The sequence below is a fragment of the Podarcis raffonei genome, chromosome 4 (assembly GCF_027172205.1).
Source record: "Podarcis raffonei isolate rPodRaf1 chromosome 4, rPodRaf1.pri, whole genome shotgun sequence".
Lineage (NCBI taxonomy): Eukaryota > Metazoa > Chordata > Lepidosauria > Squamata > Lacertidae > Podarcis > Podarcis raffonei.
This window is the reverse complement of record NC_070605.1, coordinates 85,278,918-85,295,603: the sequence shown is the minus strand read 5'-3', so window position 1 is coordinate 85,295,603 and position 16,686 is coordinate 85,278,918. Positions and strand designations below refer to the sequence as shown.

The 16,686-nt window shown below is 41.1% G+C and overlaps 1 protein-coding gene across 4 annotated transcripts in view; it reads left to right on the top strand.

Moving 5' to 3' along the window:
* The window catches only part of CLYBL (citramalyl-CoA lyase), a 194,332-nt gene that overhangs the window by 104,484 nt on the left and 73,162 nt on the right, over nucleotides 1–16,686 (top strand). For 3 of the 4 annotated variants that reach the window (XM_053384530.1, XM_053384532.1, XM_053384529.1), the window contains exon 2: nucleotides 7,506–7,695. In XM_053384530.1, the coding sequence (XP_053240505.1) occupies nucleotides 7,506–7,695 (190 nt within the window). The remainder of the gene's footprint in view (nucleotides 1–7,505; nucleotides 7,696–16,686) is intronic. The other variant, XM_053384531.1, reaches the window with a different exon arrangement.

Sequence of the window (16,686 nt, the reverse complement as noted above, 5' to 3'; positions counted from 1 at the left end):
AACCACAGAGCCTCTTGGGCTTGCCAATCGGAAGGTCGGCGGTTCGAATCCCCGTGACGGGGTGAGCTCCCGTTGCTTGGTCCCTGCTCCTGCCCACCTAGCAGTTCGAAAGCGTGTCAAAGTGCAAGTAGATAAATAGGTACCGCTCTGGCGGGAAGGTAAACGGCGTTTCCGTGAGCTGCTATGGTTCGCCAGAAGCAGCTTAGTCATGCTGGCCACATGACCCAGAAGCTGTACACCGGCTCCCTCGGCCAATAAAGTGAGATGAGCGCCACAACCCCAGAGTCGGCCACGACTGGACCTAACGGTCAGGGGTCCCTTTACCTTTACCTTTATGTCAGCTTCTTGTGTATGGGGTTGCTCCCTTCATTTAATCAGCTATCAACGTACAACTTGCAAGTCATTACTCTGTCACCCTCAGCTTTGAGCTGCTAAATGGGAATACAATAAGCCCACAATTTACATGCATTTTACTTGTGCACATTCAGCTTTACACATTTGGCCAAAAAAAGAAGTTTTAATTAAAAGGGGCTGGGAAGGGGGCGGGCATCGGGGGAGAGACTTTGGCAATCTCACCTACCATTGCACCCAATGTCTCTTTGACCATACACGATTTTGGCATTAGGTACAATCCCCAGAACGTAACCCCCTCGTAAGTTACTGTAATACTACTAACCTACCTTACAGGGTTGTTGTCAGAATTACTGAGATGAGCATTATGCTGTTTGAGCCAGGATTGTGTTTTCAGGACTTTGCTGTGCACTTTTGAGACTAGGTTCTTTTTTCAAACAAATAACTGGAACTATGCATTCTTAATTCTGCACTGTTTTGTCACCTTGGTATTACGTGTGGTGCAGTTATTTCAGAGCAGGTACCACCTCAGTATTCTTATAAAATGATCCAGAATATCCATCTTCATAATATGCTATTGGGGCTCAGTTCTGGAGCCTAATATGGTAGTTATCTTGCTTATTATGCCTGTAATCATTATTAAAAGGTTTCTGCAAAGAGTGAATTGCGAAGTATGTAGTAAACTCATGGGATATCGTATCATTCTTTTCCAGTTAATACGACTTGAGTATGATTTTCCATTTCTATAATTAAAAGCCCTGAAAAATTAATTACAATGAGAGACTGACTCTTGGGATAGATAGAAAGAAAGGGGAAGGATCCTTTTGATTGAGAATTGCTAATTGAGAATTTAGCAGCCTTGGGGATTTGATAAGCCATTGTTACATTGTACTTGAGAGTCGTGCGATAGATAAAATAATATTTTATTAAATATGTGAGGATATTGCTTCATACTTGTTTCAGTTCTTGGATATGGGGGGTGGTAAATGAATTTAAGTCATTTCAATACATTTCCCCCCTCAAAAATATGTTTCCATTTATTCACTTGTGAAGTATGGTAATGCATTGCTATTACGGTTATCAGAACATGCTTTGCTTGGATCACACCAGGGCCAGTTTAGCTCAATATTCCAATAGCTTCCAGCCACTTTTCCCGTAGTTTTCCAATAGCATCCAGCCAGATGCCCTTGGAAATCCACAATCAAGCTACAGAGATGATAGCCATCTCAAACTTATTCCAACCATCTGGTTATCAGAGGCATGTTAAATTGGAATAAAGAGGTTGCACTTAGCCAACCGGGCTTGTAGTCATTGATAGATCTAACCTACATGGATTTAACCAATGCAAATTACTTCAAAATGCAGGTGGTAAATGAAAATACAGAATGACTTTTGTTTATGACTGTCGGTGACTTGTATTATTGTGTACTCTACATATGCAGTGGAAGCCATAGTCTAACATCATCAGCATGTTCACAAACCTTTCTGTCAGTTAACTTGTTTTTTGTGTCAAATTTATAACATTTTGGTGGATAGCCTCATGTCACAAAATTGGCCATGTCTATTCATATTAGATATAACTTATGTGGTAAGAATTAAACTGATGCAAGCAAGGACTGCACGGCATTTGAATAGACTGGGCTACGTAGAGTAGAAACAGAATTGCAGCTTTTGGGAGAATCGAAACAACGGTACCATATATTCTGGATCCTCAGTTATATCAGATTCATGTCCCTTATTAGGTATTTTATTTGAAAATAGCATGGTCATACAAATGCATGTTTTCTTCTAGTTTAATCAGATAGAAGCTAATGAAATGGTGAAGTTGTTAAAAATGGGTGAGAGAGATTGTGGCACTTATCAGCTAACAATATCTATGTATATCTAGTCAAGTAAGTCCTGTTGAATTAAATAGGACTTTCTCCTAAGTAAGTGGGTATAGGATTGGTGCCTAAATGGTATTTTTGTTGGGTTATATCAGGGGTTGCAAACCTGACATTTGTGGGCATCGTGGTGCCCATTAAGGATTTAATTGATGCCCCAGGGAAGTTCCCCGGTTTTGAGTTTGTTTGTTTTTTAAAGAAAAAACAGTTCTCTTAAAAATAAATTTGTGGGGCAAAATGTGCAGCTACCTTCTAAGCGATTTCTGTGAAATTAGGGTGAGTGTGATATGCCTTTTTCCATGGTACTGAGAAGCGCACTATTGTTTGATGTCCACAGTCAGGACATTGCTTACTTCCTGTGATAAGCATAAGGTTGTCTCTTTATGCCATCCTCTCCCATGGCAGCCATTTTGTGACTGGCACCCCCAACACTCTCCCAAAAATTGAAATGTGTCCCTGGTCCAGAAAGGTTGGTGACTCCTGAGTTATAAGAATCATACCAATCTATATCAAAGAATTTGTACCTGGAAGTAATTGATCTCAACTTACTTTCCTAGAGGGCTAAAGAGAACTGCCTTAATTAAATTCTATTGAAACCCAGGACTCTTACTCCCAAGTCTTACAGCTTTCCTTTTTTTAATTTCTCAACAAATTACTTGCCTCGGTCTCCTGTGTGAGAGTGCTTAGCTTTCATTGAAAACAATTCAATAAAAGCAACTTTGATGAAATTGCACTGCTTCCAGATTGTGTCCTCCTCTGCTTTAAATGAAAAGATGTTTGGAAGAGCCCTTGATATTTGCAAACCGCAATGTCAGTATCACGGAGATTATTTACTTGATGAGTTAAAGGAAAGGTCATAGGGGTTAGACCTAGTGGGAGGGGAGTGGTCTTGGTTAACTATTTAACCTATGGTAGTACTTCATCATTTTATGGTTGAGATCAATTATTCTAGGCCTTTGTCAGTTCTCTATCGGTTTGTAGTTAGTCCTATCATTCCTTGAAAGGATTTCACCACCCTTTTTTTCTATATACATCATTTTTAAATTGATGATATTGTGACATCAAGCGGGAGAAAATAATTGAAGACTACAGTTATAAGCCGACTTAGGTTCCATTTGAAATCAGGAAACTTAGCATCCAAGTAAATGTATGGAGGATGTTGTTAAAGTGTCACAAAAAATAAACAAAGACTTTAGATTAAAACATTTGATTGGTGTTATTGTTTCAGCTCGGGTTCTCTGCTGCCTTGTTGTGCATCCAGTGATGTTTCATGCACCGTTTATATGCCTTTATCTCCAGTAAGAAGAAACCTACCTATTTTAGCAGTTTATTTGCAGAGGGTCACTTGGAAGCCTCCCTTTTTCTCTCTTGCTACCGGTTTGGTTTTCCAGCAGGCAACTGCTCTGTGGTGTCACCGATCCCAATCTGTTCCTTTGAGATCCAGGGTTTGTCATTGCTGGGGTTAATTTTTAAAAATAGCATTACTAACCCCTCCCCCCGTGTTTTTCTGTTGCTTGCACTGGACTGTGTACTTTCTCAGGCTTTTGTAATAGCTATTTTAATCATTGTAGGCAGTTTCAACTGGAGACACTGTCCTTAGTGCTGATTTCACTTACAGTCGGCTTGAACCTGTTTGTGCCCATCTGTTTTAGCAGAGTCAATCTCTTATTTGCAGCAGAATATGAGGCTCATTATGGAGGCCATATTATGAACTGAATTGTGTTTCTAAGGTTGTGTTTTTAAAAGCTCAAGTTTCCCAAACCCTCAGAACCCAGCATCTAATCTTCCACTGAAACTATCTGATTGGCATTTTTAGATGGAAAAGGAGGCTGTGACATTGTTTTGAAAAAACAAAACTTCCAAGCAGTCGTTTGTTATAAGGGGAAAAAGCAGGAAAACCATATATATAAGGTGTGTGTTTGATATGTTGGTTGGCATGGTTTTGGTTTCTGTATCAACTTAATTAGAGAATGTTGCTAAATCCACACCATTTGGAGTTGCTAGATCAACTGCTGTGAAACATCTGGATATCAAACATGTTGCTTCCTTAATTGGCCACCAATTCCTTGAAATTAACTTTAGACTCGTGACGCTAAACTTTCTAGTAAATCTCTTTAAGATCAGCGCTTTACAGGCAGCTATCAAATGCTATGCCAGGCTCCTCTGCAATAGTGAAGGAAATATGTATTTTGAACATTGGATAACCTGAACAAAAGCATTAAAGATGATTCAATTTTTTTATATATTACATCGTTTTTAACAATTACAATTGGAACTGGGGCCTTCTGTAATAAGTCTGTTTGTTTCTCTTCCTCTTGATATTTTTATTTCCCTTTTCAGATGGGCTTCTGTAGGTTCTTGCCACTTCAAAGGTCAGAAAGTCCCTCCTCTTTCCTCTTGCTTCACAATGCACACTAGGAGAGAGGCGTTTTCCTTTTCTGCATATTCCTCCTCTTGATCTGTGCGATATTGTGGTTGACCAGATTTAAAACACTACAGTATTTAGGATCCCCGCAGTGCCATTTTACGTATTTGGACCTGGAAAGTGCCCCTGGCAATAACTACCTGAATTTCTTTTAATTACATAATATAGCTGCATTTACTTCGGATTCTTTTTGACTGACGCTGTAAGGCAATTGTAACCATGGATGATGGGATTAAGTGCCTCTTGAAGTGACTTTAGCTTCTTGTGCGAACAAAGGGATAGAAGGGAACACTTAGCCCCTTTTTGAGTAAGCAGCTTTCTCCCCCCTCCACCACCAGCGTATAAAAGAAATACAATTAACAAACATTATCCCCAGAGGTAAATTGAAATGTACATGCAGACAAGAGCTGCTCTTGACTGCAATTAGACATATATGATCTGAGGTATTTTAGCCATTCATTGTTGCTAATTCTGTGAGAAACAAGCCATTGGAACAGAACGATTAAAATGTTAGGCCAATAACTGGGATTATTAGTCTGCAAAAATCAGCCTTTTCTGCAGCTTTGAATAGTCTGATTCTCTAGTTGGCTCACTTGCGTGTGTGCCCAAGACTTGTTGGTGTTTGTTACAAACCATTTAAATGTTCTTCTTCTTTTTCATACGAGAGAGTTGCGTAAATGGGGGCATTTTATAATTTCATGTCATTGCCAATGCCTGGGGAATCTCTGAAAGTGGCAGGGGCAGTCAGAGGGAACCTGGAACAAGATGCACCATCTTCCCTTGGCTATGACTTATCTGCAGAATGAAAATGCGTTACTCAAAACCAGCAAGTAGATGCTTAATTTGAGCACTTCCCACAGGTTGCAGAACCCAGTTCTTCTAAGCAAAAAAGTCTGAAATACTGAAGTGCAGAATTTTGAAGTTGCCAAAGCAGCAAAGCCCTGGTTATAGAGATGGAGAGTCGGGGGGAGAACAAGTCAGTGTCCTAGGGACCGGGTATAAACCCATCATCCTGAGAAACTTCAGGAGACGAGACTTGGGTGGGGATATAGGTAAAATAAAACTATTCCCCTTAATTTGCCCAATGATCACATCTGTGGCCCTGTAATGCTTTCTGTCTTTAGTGTTGGAGATCACAAGATTGCAAATTGCTGTGATGGTGTCTCTAGGTCATGGTTGGCATTCGTTTGTTTGTTTGCAAAAATGTTTATATGCTGCTGTATCATAAAAGAAACCTAGCAGTTTACAACAATATAAAGATAAAACCAAACAATAAAATCATAATCAGTTAAAACCAAGTTAAAAGTAAAAATAATTAAAAGCAAACATCAGTTGACCATTGTTGGGGATGTATTCTTAACTGCCTGCAGAGGCATGGCAGACTAGAAAGGTTTTCAGCAGATGCCTGCTGAATTTCTATTGGCAGGGTGTTCCACAGGACTGGGCTGATGACACTAAAGGCTCATTCCCCATCGTTGTCAAACAAACCTCACCAACTCAGGCAACGTCCAAAGGTGCTCCTGCAGAGGATCTCAGTGATTGAGCTGAATGATAAGAGTTCAGGCGGTCCTTGAGATATCCTGGACCCATATTGCTCTGGGCTTTGTAAATGGGCAGATGGGCAGCAGTGGCATCACATGTCTTAGCCAGTGTTAGCTGTCACATTTACAGGTCAATCCTATGCATGCCTCCTGGAAGTCAGCTCCATCATAATTCAGTGATGCTTACTTGCAGGCAGATGTGTGTGCAGTCTCAATTAGTCATCAGCTTGAACTCAAAGAACAATGCCTTATACTGAGTCAGAGCATTGGTCCTGCCAGCTCAGTGTTGCCTACACTGAGCTAGCAGCAGTTCTCCAGCACTGGCCTTAACTGGAGGTGTCAAGAGTTGAACCAGGGACCTTGTGTATGCAAGGCAGGCCCTCTGCCACTGAGCTATGGGCCTTCCATGACACAGTGACATCAACTTCATGAGAGCTACTCCAATTTTTCTTAAACTAGCCATCAAAGTTGGTGGTCATCACTGCATTCTCTGTAGGCGACTTCCATAACTTAACTATGTGCTGTTTGAAGAAGTGCTGTATGCTTAGCGTGATACGATTCTGCTTAGCGTGATACGATTCTGAATCCAGGACTTTGTTTGATTACCAGAACTGAACTGAGTGTCCTTCCACACACACAAATTATTCATTGTCATCCCCGCCTCCAACCCCGCTTTCTTGATTTCAACAAAGTGATATGAAGTGCGTGTATTTTGTTGTTCCCATGGTTAATCAACTGGGAGTCAGAAATGTTTGCTGATCTACATCACATCACCTGGGATTTACCTTTTGGCTACCCATACCCTTGGAGTTAGGGACGCTGGTGGCGCTGTGGGTTAAACTATAGAGCCTAGGACTTGCCGATCAGAAGGTCGGCGGTTCGAATCCCCGCAACGGGGTGAGTTCCCGTTGTTCGGTCCCAGCTCCTGCCCACCTAGCAGTTCGAAAGCACACCAGTGCAAGTAGATAAATAGGTACTGCTCTGGCAGGAAGGTAAACGGCATTTCCGTGCACTGCTCTGGTTCGCCAGAAGCAGCTTAGTCCTGCTGGCCACATGACCCGGAAGCTGTACGCTGGCTCCCTTGGCCAATAAAGCGAGATGAGCGCCGCAACCCCAGAGTCGGCCACGACTGGACCTAATGGACAGGGGTCCCTTTACCTTTACTTACCCTTGGAGTTAAGGCGGCATGCAGATGTTAACAAAGTAAGCCGTTCTTGTCAATAATTAAAGTGGCAGTGGAACTTCTTGAAAGTGTTTAAGAAGTACAGCCTGAGATTAATAGAGATCTCATCTTTTTTTTTGCAGGAGGAATCCTTTTCTGCCTTTTCCTGCTCCTAAGCTTGGTTATCGCTTGACACCGTCTCGTAGCTACATACCCCGAAGGGCTGTACTCTACGTGCCAGCTGACGACGAGAGGAAGATACGGAAAATCTCATCTGTCGATGTGGATTGTGCTGTGCTGGATTGTGAAGATGGAGTTGCTATAAATAGAAAGGTAAGCAATACATTCTCCATCATGTTACATGGGATTATTCTATCACTCAATATAGCTGTGCATAGAAATCAAGCCATTTCACACAAATTTATGTCCTGGTGCTCTCAGCTCTGTTTCCAATTGCAAGCAGTACTTGGAAGGCTGTTGTACAGGAGCGTATCAGTGCAGATCTCGCAGATCAGTTGCACATTGGCATGTGCTCATATCGCTGCTGATCTTCAGGAATGCTTAAATGCAGGCAAAGGCTCATTATGACCCCCTCTCTTGTGTTTTTTTGTGATCTTGACCCCGGTTCAGACTATCAGAGAATGCCCACATGAGGAGTGACAGCAAAGTCAAGCCTGGGGTTTGTCTAAGACACATGCACCAACTGGGATAGCAGCAAATTGTTGTCGGCGTTTTTAAATAGCCATCATACTGCTAAGACGCTAATTTTGAATCGGTGGTTTCTTTTGCTGCAGAAATATAAACCCAGATATGTGGAGCAGTGGATTTTTAGTATGCTTATTTCTCTCCCAACTCTCTTTTTTCCCCGAGTGAAAATAGTCTTTTCTCCTGTTGCAGAGTATGTCCATTTCCGTATGTCATCCTTTCTTTCTTCTTCCAGAGTGGATTGAATAGAGGCTTCATTGTTCGTTCCTTTAGGGATCAAACTGTTGCTCTTATTAGAATGCTTTCTAGGGCAGCATCGTCTTCTATTGTTAACACTTCAATCCTTTAAAGCAGCAGAAAGGATTCTTTACAGCTCCTAGATAAGGTCAACACGGCAATATTTCTGCCCGAGTCCTTACTTTGGTGCTAAATGAATTGCTGGTTGCTTCTCATTGGGCCTAGGGAGTAAAAATTCAGCACTGTGGCATTATGGTCCTGAGACGGATGAGCCCAGCGAGCTCCAAGTACAGAGTTATCACATTTAATAAAGCAAATTACCTTTTAAATAGTTATTATCTCTGGGAGTGTATCTCCCCATAGGAACTGACCCAGACCCTGCAATCACCATCTGAGGCCCTTCTTTGTGTGCCTCCAGAGGGTGACAACATCAGAACAGGCCTTTTCTGAGGTGACTCGCCATTTGTGGAACGCTCTCCCTAGAGAGGTTCGCCTGGCGTTTTCATCACATATCTTTAGGCGCCAGGCGAAAACATTTCTCTATGACCAGGCCTCTGGTTGATAAACATTCTATGACCTTTTAAATATGTTTGTGGGAGGGGGCTTATTAGTTTGTTTCTGTTTTATGATGTATTTTGTGTCATCCTTTTGAATTTTTATGTTTGACCCACACTGTGATCTTCAGATGAAGGGCTGTATACAAATTTAATTAATAATAATATGTGCAATCAGGTGTGTGGTCTACAGTGGTACCTTGGGTTACAGACGCTTCAGGTTACAGACTCCGCTAACCCAGAAATAGTACCTCAGGTTAAGAACTTTGCTTCAGGATGAGAACAGAAATTGTGCAGCGGCAGTGGGAGCCCCCATTAGCTAAAGTGGTGCCTCAGGTTAAGAACAGTTTCAGGTTAACAACGGACCCCCAGAACGAATTAAGTTCTTAACCCGAGTTACCACTATATAGGGAAGGACAGATGGCAGCCGACTAATCAAGGACAAGTTTTTTAGAACCACACCTGTCAACCTGTTAGGAAACCCAACCAAGCAGGAGAATTTGGCCGACGCTTGGGGCTTGCTTGCTACTTCCAGATAATGGGTGGCATTCAGCTAAGTGTGCTTTGCTGTCTTTCTCTTGCAAGTTATTATTATTATTCTTTTATTACAAGACAATAAATAACAATCATTGCAAAAACCAAAGTAATATCCCTCCTCCCACTTGCCTCCCACATAAAAAATGCAAGAACATTTTGTCAAAGGCACATAAATGAGTACCAAATCTCAATAAAATCATTATGTTCTTGTTGTCCATTTAAACTCCCATCAACCCTAGGTGGCAGGACCGCTGGTCAAGGATGATGGGAATTGTAGTCCCAAAACAGTCCCAAACAAGACCCAAGTTTGGGAAACCCTGATTTAAAGCCTCTACTTGTTTGTAGGTTTTATTCATAGTAGTCCCATTGAAATTAATACACATGAGGAAGTTAGGACCATTCATTTCAAAAGGCCTACTCTGAGTAAAATCTAGCTGACTATTACCCTCTGTTCCAGAAATGAAAAACTGGCTCTGTTCTCCCAGTGCATGATACTGACAATCAGGTAAACCACTAGCGCTGGGGAAGCCAATATGGTGCCTTCTAGATGTTGCTGAACAACCACTTCCATCAGCCCCATCCAGCAGGGCCAATAGTCCTGGATGATGGGAATTGTCCAGCAACATCTGCAAGGGACCATGTTGACTACCCCTGCCCTACTAGAGCCAGTCGGGGGCTGTAAGTAGAGCCACACCAAGGATGGAGAACCTGATGTCCTCCAGAGACTGCAGCTACTATTATCCCAGACCATTGGCCTTGTTGGGTAAAGCTGATTGAAGTTAGAATGCAGCAGCATCTGGAGGTCCAAAGGCTCCCCATCTCTGCCTTACACCACCCGCTATCTTAATGTGGAGCCCTCCAATGTCTCATTTCTTATCCCTGGCTCATGAAGGGGAATGCGTATAGCAGGCATGAGATAAAATCATAAACTGGGTCAGTTGTGATATATGTAAGAGAAAATGCAGGCAAGCTCATTCCGAGCTTTATCAGCATCAATAGAAAAAAGCTGCAGTGGGCTTTGTAAATCTCTGGCTACCTCAATTAAAGCCGACCGTTTTCCTGTATTATGTGATGATAATCTGTTTATAACAAAGCCAAATGGTTGGGATTTGTCAATGCATCAGGTATTTCTCTGGGCCCATAGTGAGAATTTCAACGAGCACTTCACAACGAGAGTCATTGTTAACTGGAGGGGTTTTCTTTTTTCAACAAGATCTTTGTTTTATTTATTATAAATTAGTGCAGCAGCTAATTCTACCTTTCTACGGGGAGAAAGCTAGCTGAGCAGAAGATAGAGAATGATTAAACCTACACAGACACATGGTGTGGTAACATCGCTCCGAACGATATAGAAAATTGGAATGGGAGCAGGACTTTCCCAGGTCTCTTGCTATTATTAAAAGCAGCTTGGGGAAATTTCTTCAATCCGATTTGGGGAATCGAAGTCTCAGCAACGTGAACTATATCGGCAAACACTGCAATGCTTTTTTTGATCCATGAAGAGTTCTGTTGAATATATGTTTTCACATAGGTTGTAAAGTGTTTTCATGACCTTATTAATCCCTGTATGGCCTCAGAAAGCCCGCCATTCCTGATTGGTAATGCTGACAATAAATGTTTGGTGGGTTTTTTGTTCCCATTGTTTTACTCAGCATCTTCCTCTTGAAATAATTTGGGGAGTTTCTGAGAAGGTCAGAATATCAGCAATTTTTTTAATGAGTTAAATTGGGGGGGGGTTGATTATTTTTTAAAAACAAAAAACCTTCTTTCTGTTACATTTTTTTTTTTAGTTGGCACTTCCCTGGAGTTTCAGAAATATCCAAATTGACTTTCACTGAGACACAATGGACATAATTTCAAGAATGCAGTGGCAGGGGGAAAGGGCTTGGTACAAATTTACAGAAAATTTTGTATGGCTATACAAATAAAACGGAAAGCATTCTTATATTATCGTGTGTTAGAGCAATGCTTAGACCTTTCCTTTGAAACATAGACTAGGTAGCTCGTGACCCTACACAATAAATGGGGGCCCACCAATTATGCCGGACAACTTTGCACACATGCTTCTCATACAAATGGTCCTGCGTTCAATTCCTGGCATTTCCAGATAGACCTAGGAAAGACACCTAGCTGAACATCTGGAGAACTGCTGCCAAACAGTGCAGACAATGGACCAGTGGTTGAAGGGAAGTGAAACAATTTTTAAAATAAAAAGTAATGTAAAGCAGCACAATTAAAAATGTCTAAATTGCATCCTTGTTACTACTACTATTGTTATTAATAAGAAATATGTATTAGTAACAGATTTATTTTTTTTAAACTCCATGATTTAAAATAACATCCACAGTTAAATATAACTATATTTTCATCATGCATTCTTTATATACTGTATGCTTACTACTGTTCCTACAAGGGTTAGATTAATCTGTCTATTTCTGGCTTTTGCATTTTTTGCACATATCGTTCCAGTGCTTTCTGAGTCTGCATTAAGCTACTTGAAAAAAAGAAGGCAAAGTCTCCATTTATATTGAGATATACATTTCCACTCAAAGTTTATATTTAAAATACATGGTTTGATGTGGTAAATCTGCCAAAAATGCATTGCAGCAGAAGTACAAAATCAGTTGGATACCTAAGTTCCAATCTGTACATTGGTCCAAGAGAATGTTTTATGCAGGGATGGGGGGGGGGATGCACTTATCAAGCATCTCTAGATACCGTTTAAACAAGCACTATCATTTTTAGCCCATCTTACTCTCTGCATATGAGGATGGCAAAACTCATGCATGCCTTCCATTAGTCCTAGTTGTTGTTGTCAATGTTGCTGTTAGTGCTATATCTCGGAAATCTATGAAGGCTGCCAACTATTTCTTTTGTCTCCAAATGCTATTTGGAGAAATTACTCAACTGTCTTCCTGTTTATTGCAAACAGATTGGCCAGCCTAGCCATGGAATTTGAAAAGTACTTTTCACCCTTTGTGAAAGGATAAGCAGAACCCTACTGTTTTCTGTGTTTGCACCTAAAAAGAGGGTTGACTGCATGAAGATCTATTTTTTGACTTCTTGAAGGCTGGATATACTTTGTGATAATGCCGTCACGTAATTAATTACTCAAGATCCCCACTGTATTACATTGCTTTTAATACTAATTTATATTAACACTGTTTTTGCGTTGCCACAAAACACCCATCAATAAAACAGTTAATTGTAATGATTTCTGCCGCAACAAAACTCTTGCCTTTGAACTAGATGTAATACTTGAGTTTAGGATATCCCTTAAAAATTGTGTTCTGTTAGTTCCCTAGATAGATCTTTGAAGTGACATGTTGGGTTCAGCAGGAGTGCTAGCCAACCCAGATCTGCCTGCCTGCTGTTTCTTAGCGCTATATCATTGGCCTTTCCGCTATGGCACAAACAGGAAGAATTCTGTAGTCATGTCGTGTTGGTCTTGGTCTTCAGAGCTCTGGGAGTTGGAGGCTGTGGCCTGTCCAAAGTTTCCCAGTGATTTTGACAACTGAACTAACATTGCGATCTTCTATAATTTCCCTTTCTCGGTTGTAGCTTTCCATCTGCAGTGTGGAAGCAGGAAATAACGAGGATTCTCCTCCAGCTATTTTAACTGGGAATAGTCTAAGGGCCATTAGTTTGGAATAAAGAGGCAGGGGTATGCTGCCGATCAACTTTGTCTGGACTCGAGAATCCGTTGCAGAGATTGAGGATCCAGGCCAAAGTCAGCAGCTTTATAAGAACAGGTGAAACCCTATTGGTTCCAAATGTTACTTGGCACTGCTTCCAGAGCTGGTTTTGGCATTCCTCTGTGCCATCCATGGCGGATCTGCTGAAAAACAGCAATGTAGAGATGCCATCCTCTAGCAACCCGCCGTAGTTTCTTGTGGTGCTGAGAATGAGCTGGTGATTCCTGATTTGCAATCCCTGGTCCTTTATGCTTTAACCTGTGTAGTTCCTTTGAACTGTTGAGTCAGTTTGAATTATTTTGTAACACATAATCTAAGGTCCAATGAAGGTATGTGTGAGTCACTGTCACTACTTCTATTATTATTTGTGGTTCCTGTAGCACTTTCTAATATACAGAAGTGCTCTACAGTTCTGATTTATTTAATGCTTTGATCAAGCTAGTCCTCTAACAACGATTATTTTTTGGAAGCCATCATGAAGGAAAGGGAGACTGGGAGCTTCAGATCAGAGAAAGCAGCACTTACTCACATAAAAATAGTATTCTTATGTGCTCACCGGTGCCTTAGCTAGAAAAACTGTTTATACTTACAAGTATTTTCCAAGCATAATTTTGAATGACCATTTGGAGGATCAAATGCATACCCCCAACATTTCTCCAATGAAAGTAGGGACATCCTATTCCATAATAATTATATATTTTTTTAATTTATGTCCCAACCATCTGACTGGGTTGCCCCAGCCAGTCTGGGCAGCTTCCAATAAAAGCATAATAAAATATTAAACATTTTTAAAAACACTTCCCTATACAGGGCTGCCGTCAGATGTCTTCTAAAGGCTCGGGGATCTCATAACTCCATAATGCCAACATTTCTCTGGTTAGAATAGGGAGGTAAAGTGGGAATGTATCCAGGAAAGGTCTTTGCACAGGAGTGGGGCCTACTGAGCTGCTGGGGCCCTGGCAACCTGCCTAGGCTGTTGCGTGCTGACACTGGGCCACGTTAGGAGCCCTGGAGGGTCTATTTGATGAACAAAATTGATGCAAAAAATCAAGCATGGCGCACCCTTTGGGCTCCAAATATAGAGGGCTAGCTGCAGACCCCTTCGCATGCTCAAATGGACACCAAGCATTGGCCAGGGGCCAGCATGCACCCTCTGTCACAACTTGCCAGGAACATACAAATGAAGCAGACTTTATGGCGATGACAGTGACAGCCACCTCCCAAGTTAGGAAATGCTACTGCAGCTTACTCCTACTTAAGAGTCAAGGCTGACTCAAGACATTTTGCTGCCCGAGGTGAAAGTCGAGATGGCACCTCGTCCCGTTCCAGGTACAAAACCTGACCAGACTGGCAACTGAATCTGATGATGGGTCAGTGTCTTCCAATGAGACCAGTAGTCTGACTTACGGGGATATAGGGCAGGCCATGTGGTGTGCACAACACTATCCCCCAACATTTTGCTGCTGCTTCCCCAAAATATCTGCTGCCTGAGGCAGCTGCATCATTGTGCTTAATGGTAGGACCTGGCATGTCCCGGCCATACTGGGGATTTGAGTCCTATCCAGTCCTATTGACCATTCAGAAATCCCATTGTTCTTCCTGGGGGACTGGGCTGCGTTTCCAGGGCTGGGGAGGAACATGCATGTGCTAGACAATCTGGCAGGATGCGATCTTTATGAATCCTGTGACCAGGAGCTGATTATGGGATCTGGCAAGCCCCTTATTTTAACTGGATCATCCGACTTAATGCAGTTCATTCCTCTAGGGGAAAGAAAACGTAAAACCATTTGTTACATCCTGAAAATACAGCTCAATTAAATTTACATTTTTATAATATAAAAGGGTAAATGAATGCATGTAAACATGGGTTAATCTGTTTATTTAAAATTGAAACATAATCCTTGAAATATGTAAACAACATTTGTTAGGCTTCAGAGATGTTACAATGATTGGACTCCAGAGACCCCACTTATCCTACTGAACCTTTATCACTTCAAAGGGAATTTTATATATTTACAGCAGTAACAAGATGTTCAGCATAGCTAGATAGAAATTTGCTTCAGCTATTTAGCTAATGCCAGAAGGGTTTAAATTAGATTTTATAGCTGTTAGCAGAAATCTGTTTTATGGCTAACAAGTGAGATTTTTAAATCCTTGGAAACAAGATTATTATAAAAATGACAGCTAGCTTAATATTTAGGGAGTCTATATGGATTAATAGGCTGGGTTGGTTTTTTTTAATGTGAACAAAAAACCATGAATGGTTATGACATTTTTAGTTATTTTCCCCAAAAGTTGTGGGGAAAGGACATACAATCGGGTAAATAGCAAAAATGTACAGCTTGGAAATACCCGGGGAAAAATAGCAGTGAATACTGAGTCTGTGATAAGGCAGGCCATAACATACCGACTATAAAGAAAATAGACTGCTACTGCTAATTAGCATGCAAAACTTGAACGCTAATTTTGCAATTAATGTGTAACTTCCTGAGGTTACTATGGTGTAATAATTTAGGGCATAAAATTATGAGATGTTAAGAGCATCTGATCTCCCTACAGGGAAAACTTGCCGCCTTTTAGGAACATGCCCAAACCTTTATTAAGATCTTGTGATTTAGCTTGAGGGACACGGCTACTAAATGCTCCCTTGAGGTCCCTAGTAGACATTATCAGGCTGTCAGTGGTTTGCTGTCATTTGGAAATAACTCATTCCTCCCAGTAATAATGGAGAAACATTAGCTTAGAAAACAGATAGGGAACATCTCTCTTGGCAGGTTCACAAATTAGCCTCTTAATGAAGCACCGCATGTAGGAAGGCTTCCTTGGGCCTGTAGTGGTCAGTGGTTTTGATAACCAACCGAGGCTCTGGAGGGTTTCCTCATCATTCCATTGCCCTCTGATCCTGGCCAAGAAGCTGCCACCATAGCAAGCTTGCCTTTTCTACCTAGCAGGAACAAGAAATTATTGTTTCTCAAGCACCCAATATTGCTAGGCACTTGGGTATCAGTTGCTGATGTTGATGACGTTTTCTTCTCTCTGCCTCACTTTCCCTTCCAGTGAGTTCTTTTTTTATATCTTACTTTAACTGACTTAAAAGTTGTAAGCTGTATCCTTATGGTACACCGCTTAGAGAAATATGGTAGTTATTAAGTGGTGTATAAACTATTGAAATAAATAAATATTCTTTAAAATATTATAAGGCAAGGAGAGTGAAGAATTAATTCAATTTAGATTTACAACCAACACCCACAGTTCTAATTCTGGTTGTTCCAATTCCCAATTTTACTGAATTTCGTGTGTATTTTGTATCTGAATATTGAATATTGTAAAATCGCTTTGGGGTGCCTCTGGATGTTTGAAGCAATATATTAATATAAGAAACTAAACTGACAAAAGTAGGCTAGAGGGAGGGAAGGGAAATGTTAGCTTCAGGGCAAGGAGGAACAAGCCATTCAAAGCTACCTGGGAAACTTAGTAGTCATGCACTGAACATCAGATACACAGCAAGAAATACCATAGTGTGTCCTCTCATACAGAACACTTGGGAATTCATGAGTAGCCAAATAAGAGCCTGAATAGCTATGGGAAAGGTTGGT